General features: G+C 38.8%; 1 protein-coding gene across 1 annotated transcript in view; it reads left to right on the top strand.

Moving 5' to 3' along the window:
- LOC114652648 (E3 ubiquitin-protein ligase pellino homolog 1-like) overlaps positions 1 to 12,396 on the top strand; it is a 96,686-nt gene that overhangs the window by 65,085 nt on the left and 19,205 nt on the right. Inside the window, 4 exon segments of the mRNA XM_028803000.2 lie at positions 4,228 to 4,357; positions 4,858 to 4,959; positions 7,068 to 7,265; positions 11,812 to 12,000. Coding sequence (XP_028658833.2) covers positions 4,228 to 4,357; positions 4,858 to 4,959; positions 7,068 to 7,265; positions 11,812 to 12,000 — 619 coding nt within the window.

Raw genomic sequence — 12,396 nt, 5'->3', positions numbered from 1 at the left:
CTAGTGGTGAGAAATGAGGTTTTCTGCAAGGCTGTCCTCTTAGTATCTATTACTGGGAATAGCTGCATTCGCAGAAAGCAGTAAATTCTCAATTTTTATCTGCAGTTAAGACATACAACTAAAATGATGTTAGTTAATGTTGGTGTTAACTAATAACCAAATTCTGTTTCTGTTTCAGTCTTAGTTTTACCTGAGTAAAATCCAGAGCAGTTTTTAATATTCATACATGGCTTTACCCCATTTGTTGCCATCATGATACATGGAAGATAAAAATCATTCAGAAGTCATACTTGTTATGTTCCTTAAGAAAGGAATTATAAATGGCAGAGATGCAAAAAAGTTTACGGGGCATGACAAAAGAATGGTCAGTTGTAGCCTGGACTGAAACACAGAGAATCGACTAACATAAACATGAATGCCAAAATCAGAAGCCGGAACAAATGTAAAATCAAAACCCTATTTCATTTTTATGAAATTGGTTTGTTTGCTTTTATTAGTTGAATCTTCCCCTTTTGTTGAAAAGCTCGGACATTGTGTGCTGCTCCTGTTTTATAATGGTTACTTGATGATGGCACATTCTGTGGCTTGTCAGTACCCTATATTGAGATGCTGCTATAAACAATATGCTGGCACCTATGCAAAATAACACATGAACGCTCACAATTAAACAGAATGGCAACGTGGTGACGCCACCAGAATAACTGAATAACAATAAAATACTTCAAGTGAAAAACTAAGCTTATCTACACAAATCTTAAATAAAATGAATTCTAAAAAAGACTTGACACCCTAACAATATTGAATAAAAATCTGACTTAAAGCTATTCAAATCAGTATGTCCTGAAAGTGGAAATATCATTAATATAGCACTATCCATCTCATTAAAGAAACCCACTGCAGTATTAACAATTATTACAAAAAACCGCAGAGTACATCTAAAACAAGTAACTGGAACACATTTGTCAAAAAACTAACAAAACAAGCAATACATTTGAGCTAACAGCTTCCAAAATTGAGCCTTCAGGATTCATATTGTTTTGTAGTCATAACAGTAGAAGATATTATATTAATTTAAACATTTGAAGCTAGGTTTTAACTGGAAACTGAATCTGAAAAGAAATGTCCAATCATTAACATCCAGTCACTTACATCCCATCAAGTCTTCTTTGGCAGACAGGTTTTGGAGTTTACTTTGCTTCTTCAAGGTCAGGTAGACAAACATCCTTGAATGACAGTGAAAATATAAGAAGAAACAAAACTTTTTGAAGGAATCAAAATGTCTTTCTGGTCTTCTGCAATTACAGTATTGATAAGAAGACTTGAAAGACAATATGTGGTGTAAAAAAAAAGAAAAAAACAGAACACAGTAAAACCTTGGATTGCAAGTAACTTGGTCTGCGAGTGTTTTGCAAGACGAGCTAAAATTTTTAACAAATTTTAACTTGATAAATGAGTGAGGTCTTGTAATACGAGTAGTACGTATACGCTTTGTCCGCTGAGCATCACGTGGGGATTGTGGGTAATCGTTTCCCATGCTCATTCTCAGTTGGCGTGCCTCACTCATATAGTCAACATCCGTATGAGCGTATACTGTTTACTATAGCATGGTGACCACGTGTGTGTGCTGTAACGTGTGAGTCCCTGTCATGCACCCCAAAACACGAGGCTGAGTCTCAGTACATTAGCAAAACCAGCTTTATTCAGCGTGAAACAGGAACAGCACGGTTATTTATTGTAGCGGGATCTACCACTCTCCTATACAGCAATCAGGCAGGGTCGTGACCAGGTTAGTGGCTATGTAATACTGTGCTCTTGCATTTATAATGTTCCTTGCATCACCCATCAATGGCAGGCGCTTATAGCATGACCATGATCTTTTCTGATTCACTTTTACGGCGTACTGCTACAGTGCTGGGAGCCTGCGGTTGCTTTGGGGTAAAGCATTTTTTTAAGTTTGTGTCCAAGTGTAGTGACTCTTCAGGCAAAAGTATCTGTCATTGGATAGGTTCCATGTTAAAGCTGCAAAAAAAGAAAGAGATTCCAGTAAGCCAGCAGATAGCAGTGATTCTGTTAGAGTGAAAGTTGTCCTACACAATAATTCTCCTCCTCCTCTTCTCACTCGTCTCCCTCACACCAGCCACAATTATTTTCAAAAGTAAAGTACAGGTTAATTTGTTTTACGTATTTTTACTTTTGTATTAATCATTTTTATATAAATATTTGTGGATTGTGAAACGAATTATCTGAGTTTCCATTATTTCTTATGGGGAAATTAGCATTGATATACGAGTGCTTTGGATTAAAAGCACGTTTCCGGTACGAATTATGCTCACAAACCAAGGTTCCACTGTACCTAAGTTCTGAATACTCACCTGGAGGAAAGGACATAAAATGAATGTCCCCTGTGCTCACAAGGGTTTGCTTTGCCAGTCTACCCCTCAGAGCTCAGCACTAACCTTCCAGTAGCATCACGCAAAACACCGGAACTGACCTGGGATGAGTTGCCAGTCCAGTGCAGAAGATGTGCACTCATTCCAGGTCAGTTACGACTTGTCAGTTTTCCTAACATTCCAATATTCTAGTCAATATTATATATTCAATAGTATGTATAATCTGGGATGTGGGAGGGGATCCTACATGGACCCATGGAGATTGGGCAAAAGCTTTTTTATTTACAGTATATGTTGTATTTACATCACAGCAGAAGGCACATTGTGCATTACAGATTTTAATGTATACATTAGATATAACTTTATTTATCCCCATGAGGAAATTTGGCTTTTTACAGAAGCTATTTAAAAACATAAACACATATAAGTTAACATGCATTAGAGATAATTGTATCATCATTCTTTGTAATAATTTCTAAACACAAGGGTATCTACAATATAACAAAAATGACATCCTCATTGTGATGTATTTATGTAAAATTTTAAAGAAATTAAAACAATATCAGATGATTCTTAATATTTTTATCACAAACTGTCTCACTGGTACATACCTCTTTTGAGGAAGCACTGAACATATAAGCCCAGAAAGAAGATAGTTTTGGATTACTGAGGTACAGTTAAAAATAATTCAGAATTTGCACATGATACAACAGAGATTGCACCTGTCACCTTGTGAATGGTCACATGACAACTGGTACATGTGGCTGGTACAGTTAGTCTGTCATAAATAAGAAATATGAGCTCATTTAGAAGAACACAATGTCTGTCCCCAAGTTGAGTATGACACTTGAAGCAGACAACGACAAAGTGTCTTAAGTGTGTTGTGAGACTGATGACATAACCAGAAACAGCAGTTGAACACTTAAGTTTTGTGTTAATGCTTAAACAATTTGCTTAGAAAAGTATTTTTTAACAGAAACAAAAGAAGGAGGAAGTGACACTCAGGCATTTGTGCCACAAAACATGATATACACCCACTATATGCCGAATCTGTGATTTTACAAAACACATTGACTTTGGAAATGTCTACAAACACTCTAAAAACCACTGGCACACTTGTTGTAAGGAACGCATTTTGACTTCTGTGTTGTTATTGTTATAATTTTTTTTATTATAAACTTACTTATTATTAGACTTACGTCATCAAGTCACTGTTTTCTGTGATTATTTTTCTGTGAGCATGGAAATATTTATAGCAATGACGTCCATGCCAGTCATGTGCTTCTGGCATTTTGCAACAGCCCAGGCACAAGTAGCAGTTGGGGAACTGGGTGAAAGTTTACTGATGGAGAAGTCTCTTTGTAACTCAAAGGTTCCAGGTTCCCAACATGCAAAGAAGTTCCCTGGACTTAGTACGCACAGAAAAAACATCTGAACATTGAGACCTTACTGTAAGATTTATTGCAAATTGTATTTACTGAATTTGCCTGTTTTTTGTGTAAAATCCCCCAAATATGTAGCATCCCTTCCTTTCCCTTTTCCACTAATTAAGATGTTAGCTCATCTTTTTCACCCTTCCCTGATTGTTTCACCCCATCTTTCCAGTTTGTCACTCCTTTATAATTTTGAAGTCAGTCATATGTCCTTCTTTACTGATGTGCCCATGGTTCCATCAGTTAAAATGCTGCTTCAAATTCCACTTAGCACAAAGAGTGCCTGCTTGGAAGTGAAGTGAATCTAAAGGAGAGCTTGCCAAACCATTTACTGATGGCAGCTCAGTTGCGGCGGCAGTGGTCTGAATTGACTTCGTCATAAGACTTATGTTCTTTGGTTGTAGGTACAACGGTTCTCTAGCTAATGGAGATAAAGGAAGACGGCGGAGTAGACTAGCGCTTTACAAGAGGCCCAAGGCAAATGGTGTGAAGCCAGACGTTATTCACAATATATCGACCCCACTTGTATCTAAGGTAGGTTAAGGAGATAGCTGGAATTGGTAGATATGATTTGAGAATATTGATTTTCATCAAAGCAAGAACCTTAACCTTTAAAGCATGTTCATGAGTCCTAAATGGGCAAGCACTGATGACCTGGCACCTTTACATGGCTGACTGATGCTTCCTGTACCTCAACCATATCTTAAACCACAGCCAGCTAAAGCTCTTCCAGGGAGAAGCATCCCTTGTATTTCCAAACTGGAATTAAAGGTGATCCTCCCCATCCCTCGGGGTGTCGCTGCATTTGAATTCTTATGGGAAAACACACAAAAGAAAATGACTGCCTCATTACTGGGCCCATGAAAGGCTGCCAGCTGTTGCTGAGTGTTCCCTTCTGTTTGGAAAAACATTTCCAGTAAGCAATCTTTCAGTGTCTTACCCAAGTCCTAATGACCAGAAAGCCTGTTTGTATTTCCATTGTTCATGACTGCCATTCTCATTTGGTTGTATTTATTGCCATTTTTTACCTGCAGGCGCTCAGCAACAAGAGTCAGCACAGCATTTCGTATACATTATCAAGGAGCCATTCAGTGATCGTGGAGTACACACATGACACCAACACGGACATGTTCCAGGTAAAAAGGGAGCTGGGCAAACTGGACTAGAGAGGGCTACCCTGTACTTGAGCCGGACACAGATTTAGGATTTATCTCTTATGAGATAAGATACGTTCACTGGGTTTGGGTCAATATCTTTGTGGACAAGCAGACTTAATGGCTGTTCTTTTACTGTTATTCTTCTGTGCTAAGTGTGCTAACACCATTTAAAAAACGATGAGACCTACTGACAATGGTCTTGATACAAGATGCCTGCAGACAAATGGTAAGGGAATGCCACCTGCTGGAAATTCCTACTGAACAGTGGTGATTGTATTGGTAGTCAGATTGTTAAAATCCCATCATAACCACAGTTTGAGGTGTGCTGGCTAGAATAATTTGCATGGACCGATTAGTTCAGTAGTTTTGTCTTAGTATACTGTAAATAACTGAATGTATCTGTAGTTTTCAAAGACAAAGGATGTGATTATCTATTTAAGCTATAATAGGCCAAAACCAATTTAGTGTGGGAAGGGGCAGTTAGTGATCAAAATGTTTTAGTCTGGCTGATAGCGGAACATAAGAAATTAATGGGAGAGGCATGTCTGTTCATCTCAGAAACTCAACCAAAATGTCCAGCTAGCCATTTTATGAATTTACTCTTTACATGTAGCAGTAGCACGTCTGGTACAAGGCAGACAGCAATGCTGTAATGGACACCCTTATAGTGTACTATGAAAGCATGTGGCTGAAACACACAAATGCTACACAACAAGTGGCTGATGTGTCCTGCTCCTTAACCACACCTTGCAACATGGTGTTTGCCCCCAGTCTCACACTCACCTGCACACATCTAAGGATTTAATATTCTTGCTTACGTGGTGTTTTTCATTTGTCTGTTAAAGAGTGCTCCTGCTACAAGGACACCAACATAGAAATCCTTATATTACTCCATGCTGTCCCTTCATCACTTCACGTAGGCGGAGTGGTGGCTCTGAGGCTAGAGATCTGCACTGGCAATCGGAAGGTTGCCGGTTCAAATCCCGTAAATGCCAAAAAGGGACTACTTTGTTGGGCCCTTGAGCAAGGTCCTCAACCTGCAATTGCGGAGCGCTTTGAGTAGTGAGAAAAAACGCCATATAAATGCAAAGAATTATTATTATTTCATCATGGCCCTTAAAGGGCTGGATGTCTCAGGCAGCCTCCATGGTTCATCCATTTTGCCCAATGCCACCTGTAAAGACTTCAATTCCCTGACACCCTACTCAAGAAATGGAAGACTAAGGAAATTTGTTTCTTTATAAAGTACAAGTAACCTTATTTAAATAAGTTTTAAATGATAAGTATTGTTAACTTAATAATAAAGTACAATCCAGTGGTTCTGCCAATAAAAGTACAGTACAGTACTTCAGAAGGTCCCCTACAGCACCCAACCAAGTAAAAGTTATGAGGGTAGTAAGAGGCACCAAGAGTCACTGAAATGGATATTTACCAGGGGCCCAATTGAGGAACTGGTTTATTGACTCTGGAGAGGGTGATGAGAAATGAGAAGCTGTTGGCATCCCCTGAGATATACAGTACCCGTATTCATCAGCTTACACTCCCTTTAACCTTGAAGTCACTGATGAACCCTCAAAACACATCAATGCCTTTCTGACATGATGATACAGGTTGCGAGGTCGGTTTAGTATCATCCGTTACTGCTCTTCAGGAAGGCTAGTCAAGGGTTTTCTGTGGACATGAAGTTCTCCAGCTAACTGATTGGATTAATGCCAAAGTGTCGAAAACAGTAGTGCAAGATTTGAGAAGTGGTGGGCTCTTTTGTCTACTCATTTGCTGTGCATGCAGTACATTTATTTGGGTAACGTTTTTTTCCGAAATTACTACCAAATTATTATTCTCATCATCATTGGCCAGCATGCCTCCAGAGTCCAAGGTTTGAATTCTGCTCCCTATCAATGTCTGTCTGGATGATGGTTAGCTACCATATCCCAGAGACTCTCAGGAGGCCCCAAATTGATCCATTGTGAGTGTGTCTTCTCGAGTATAGACTTTGCCTGATAAACTTCCTAAATACAAAACAAAATGAAAACCTTGTCCAGTGGACTTCAAGGACTGATATTATCCTATTGTGTTCTTCTTCACAGATAGGGCGTTCTACAGAAAGTATGATTGACTTTGTGGTGACAGACACATCCCCGAATAGCCAGGGTGCTAATGAGGGCCAGTCAGCCCAGAGTACCATTTCACGATATGCCTGCCGCATCATCTGTGAACGCAACCCACCCTACACTACAAGGATCTACGCTGCTGGGTTTGACTCGTCCAAAAACATCTTCCTTGGGGTGAGTTGCCACAAAGAGTCTTAAGTCTGTGATCACTAATGTGCTTTGGGGTGTTGTCCTGAATACAGTATTTTAATGTCTCCCAATTCTGACCAAAGCTAATTGCTAATTTATTTAACATGATAATTTAATAGAAAACACCTAAATGCTTAGCCAGCTTTTGAGATCTAAAGAGTGACAGGTGAGTGAAAGGCTAAGGGATCTCATTCATGTGTTTTTAACTGTATTAAAAAAATGTTTAGAATCTTACTGACTTGACAGTTGTAAAGGTTGCTGCCTTAGAAACGCAGAAGTAATCATTAAAAAAAGGCCTGAAATAAGTGAATCTTAGTCATTACACATCCTTTGTCCAGTTCCTGTTGTCCTATTAAGTGAATTCACGTGTTATTGTGAAAAATTTAAATTAATTTTTCAGTAAACTATGAGCCATCTGTGATCTCAAATTTGGCTGTCTTTAACAATTTTCCCGAAGTATGGAAAAAAATGAACATATCACTTAACATAACTACTGTAACAATTACATACAATTACAACAATTACATATACATAAATATTGATTTATTGTCATCTTTTTTATTTTGTTCATTTAGAACACATTTTACATCTTTTTATATAATAAAGCTTAACACGCTTGACAGCAAAAAGTTCAACATTTAAGACAGTTTTCAGAGTAGAGCTGCTGATAATCCTTATCAAAATGGTCTGCTTTCTACATTTAGTTAGGGTGCCTCTGAGCCCCTCCTGTGGGCCCTTCCCTGAATTGCAGACCACAACATCCTGGAATGAACCTCTCCAGGAATGCCATTGGGTGAGATTGTCTTTTGCTTGGAATGGGACAGGCCTGGTAAACCACACTCAGTTTAAGTCACCATCATACATCATGCTGTCAATTATGGAGAATCCACTGCATCCACTAAACGGTGTCATCTCCAGACAGAGGAGCAGCTTCAGCGACAGACTGCTGTCACTGTTCTGCTCCACTGACAGACTGAGAAGATCGTTCCTCCCCCAAACTATGCGACTCTTCAATTCCACCCGGGGGGGGTAAACGTTAACATTATTCAAAGTTACTGTCTATTTTTACCTGCATTTTTATTACTCTTTAATATTGTTTTTTTTTTTTTGTATCAGTATGCTGCTGCTGGAGTATGTGAATTTCCCCTTGGGATTAATAAAATCTATCTATCTATCTATCTATCTATCTATCTATCTATCTATCTATCTATCTATCTATCTATCTATCTATCTATCTATCTATCTATCTATCTATCTATCTATCTTGTCTGTTTCTAATTCAAGCATTCAGTGTGCAGCACTGTGCAGTTGTAGCCTCTGTTTTTTTTCTTTGCCTTTACGTATCGATCTCACAGATATTTCCATTTCTGCCTGCACAAACTTCATCTTTGCCCAGGGTCTGGATGATTTCTTCCCATGAATTTGCACATATTTGCCCATCTCTGTGTGCTTTTAATATTGGATTTTATAGATGAGTGTTGCATCAAATCACTTGATACAACTGTTCCTCGATTGAGCCCTTATCTTGTCTAGAGCGGGCTTAGTCGAAACAGACAGGACGGTGCGGTGACGAGAATCTGGATATGGAGGATTATTTTGAAAGTTAAAAAACTGCATTATTTGATATATCTTGGTATGTTTTCAAAACACCTTAAAGACTCAAGTTCAGCACCATATTTACTATAAACACATTAATATTATAAAATACTAGCTGTGTAAGCCTGTGCTGTAAAAAGCCCGGGGTCCTAGAAACTATTGAAATCATCAGAAAAAAAACAGAAATGTAGGGATGTCAGGAAATTGAAAGGAACTACTCTGGGCATCTCTCTTCTAGGATCATTGGTTTTGCTGATGTGCTCGCATAATTTGTGCGTTAGCTGCGGGAGGAAAAGTAAAACCGTTTTGTCGATGTTAGCGGCTAAGCGACTTTGTCTTTCTTCTGCGGTTTCGTTTTGCTGACATGCTCACCTCGCTTGTCTTATTAGCGGCTAAGCGAGTTATCTGTTTCCTCAGAGGTGGAGCCCTTACCCCGACTCCACCTCTCACTTCCGGGCCGGACAGACATGCACACTTCCATGTGTAGGCGTTTATATATAAGACTAGCAAAGGAAACTGTTTTAAAAACACACAATGTAACAATTTCATGAATAGCCATGCCTCAAATAGCATGTTATTTGGTCTTCATCACTTAATTTTGACTTTCCTTTGAATGCATTGCGTTCAAAACATTGCTGGCATCAGTGTGTGTCAGTCAGTAAATATTGCTATCTCTCTTTCTTCATTTGACGGTTTTATATAAAGAAAGACCAAGCTCTTAATTAATTTCCTTGCAAATCACTGATCATAATATATGTACATGGTGCACAATGTAAAAATATTTTTTTTAATTGACATCATTAGTAATTGTCCCAAATTATGTATTTGCATATACAATAACTAATAATATTTCACAGAACAGAGCACAGAGGACGACAGTATATGTAATCCTTTTGCTGCCTATTTTATAAACATAATACAGTGTGCCAAATACCAAATACTAAAATAACGAAATCCAGTTCTTCAGTTTGAAGACATTTGCATGAGTGGTCTAAAATAAACAATGAAACAGAACCAAATGCGGAATAAAAATGCAATATCTTTCCAGTGCTTTTGACAGCTCAAGTTAACAGTTTTGGAAAAGGTTTTACCAATTCTTAAAACAGAATTACAAAACAATTATTAACAATTAACAGAACCTATATTAAAAAATTTTGCATTTATCTACAATGGCACGGGAAGGATCGCTGTATCCCAAACAAATGCCACATGCCGAGTTTAAAGATGTGAAAGATCGCTTGCTAGGAAGGGTAATATAAAACCAAAGATAAACATTGTATAGACATTAGCTAATCTTTTGGAACATTTGTGTGTTTTATTTAACTCTGGATATACTTGTGTTTGATCACTGATGCACTCTACCTAGAAAACTTTATAAGTTAAACATTGCAAAGTGCTGTTTCTTAAAGGGGCAAATGCAAAGTAATGGTGAGTACACAAGGACAAAACAGAACACTAAACAAGATAACACAGCACTGTAACTTAATCATTAAGGACAGACTTTCTTACAGTCAAGCTACATTCACCTGCTAAACAAAAATACAAACTCAATATGAAAATAATGCAGTTTACCCCATAACTTTGAAGAAAGAAAAACACAATGAAGGATGCTGTTCTTATTCCTGTTTGTAATGTTTTAGTAGTGGGGAGTACAGTACGTGAAATGAAGGAATGGGACCTTAGACGTTTCACGGATGTCTCACTACTGGTTGATGTGAATTAGGGAGAATTGCTAACACCATTTGTGTGGTGATTTGACGCTGACAAAGTATGACTATTTTCTGGGCACAATTTAAGCAGGCAAGCGTGTTTTTAGAAATATGGCAGTCACTGCAGTTCCTCAACTCCCCAACCTTCCACTGCTGAACATTTTATGGAACCTTGCTTAGCAGGGACCTGTTTTGCCAAGGAGGCGTAAGAGCACGTTGCAAGTGCTGCATGTGCCAGGATGGCCTTTTCATATGCCGTAACATATGCTGTACATCTAAATGTTGCCCCTTCTGATCCTCACTGTATTTTTATTTTTTCATGCTCAACATCACCAGGTTACATGTCGACGCAGACATGCTTAGAAAAGAGCACTGGAGAGTGAGTGGATTTTATTTAACGCTCAGGAGAAGTTATGGAAGATGAAGTAAAAGTGCTGAACGTCGCAACATCGGGTTTTGCATATTGATTTTTATTAAATATTGAAACAAAAATATATTGTCCAGCCCTATCAGCAGGCACGCGGTCATGCCAAGTATAAACAGGCCTTTAGAGTGGCTGCAAGAAAATGATGAATGTGTTTCGGAGTATGCAAATGGAGGAGAGGCTCAAACTTTGGAGCCAAAGATAAGATAAAAAAAAAAAAGATGAGCCGAAATTGCAATTGAAATCAACATACCCAGTAAGCACCTGTTCAGTCACTAGGCTACCTGTGGAAGTTCATGGTGATTGGCTGGCAAAACGAGATGATCTCGTAAACTTTTATGAAATTTGAATGTAAGTTAAAAGTTGTAACTGAATCATCAGTCACCCCCTGGCAATTCCTAGTTTATAGTTTAGAGGCAGCATTCTTCAGCCACTACTGTACATTTGAGTTCTTGTCTGACTAGAAATGGTGTCAAGTTGCATGAGGTGATGCCAGCATCATGTAATCTCACAAGGACAAGTAGCCATAAAAATGAGAAAAGTTTGAATAAAGGCATCACAATATTTCTGGACTGTGGTAAACATTTTGCATATGTGCGTTTTTAAACAAAATTTATTTTCCGTATATAAATGTATGCTTTCTTGCATTCAAAAACATTATAAAACACATGGAATGTAAAAAAAGTATGGGTCCGACTCCACTACAAAGGAGAGTTTTATCCTAATGGGTGTCCAAGCAGAAAGGCAGCGCACTCTTTCCTAACTAATTGTAATCCTCTAATTCTTCACTTCTACTGTCTAGGAGCGGGCAGCAAAGTGGCGGACTTCAGATGGCCTGATGGATGGCTTGACTACGAATGGCGTCCTGGTAATGCACCCCACTGGTGGGTTCAGTGATGACCCCTCCCCGGGTGTGTGGCGTGAGATCTCTGTTTGTGGGAATGTGTACGCCCTGCGAGAGACCCGTTCGGCACAGCAAAGGGGAAAACTGGTGAGTGTGTGGGTGCTTTGGAGGAGATGGTCTCATAAGATTTAATCCTTTAACCAGACTTCATCTTCATGCAGACAGTGCCAAAGCAGAAAAAGAAAGTCAATCGGGTGTTTCCTCTGGTGAATTTGAACATAAAGTCTGCATTCATGTTTTCATTCATTGGCTGTGCTAATGTCAGACTTATGGATTTGAGGGAAGTAGGTGACCCTTAAGTCTCTTGTACCCGGTGCAAACAATAGTACATCTTGCTGGTTTAGCCGAGAATGTTGCTGAAAAGACAAGATGGTCCACATAAGCACATCACCTGCTTAGAGCATACAGTATATGGAGACATCTCAGAAGACCTCACATGCTCTTGGAGCTACGGAGAGAAGTAGAGGTGTTCACTGCGCACAT

The sequence above is a fragment of the Erpetoichthys calabaricus genome, chromosome 1 (assembly GCF_900747795.2).
Source record: "Erpetoichthys calabaricus chromosome 1, fErpCal1.3, whole genome shotgun sequence".
Taxonomy (NCBI): domain Eukaryota; kingdom Metazoa; phylum Chordata; class Cladistia; order Polypteriformes; family Polypteridae; genus Erpetoichthys; species Erpetoichthys calabaricus.
The sequence above is the reverse complement of the archived record's forward strand: the minus strand, read 5'-3'. Positions and strand labels throughout refer to the sequence as shown.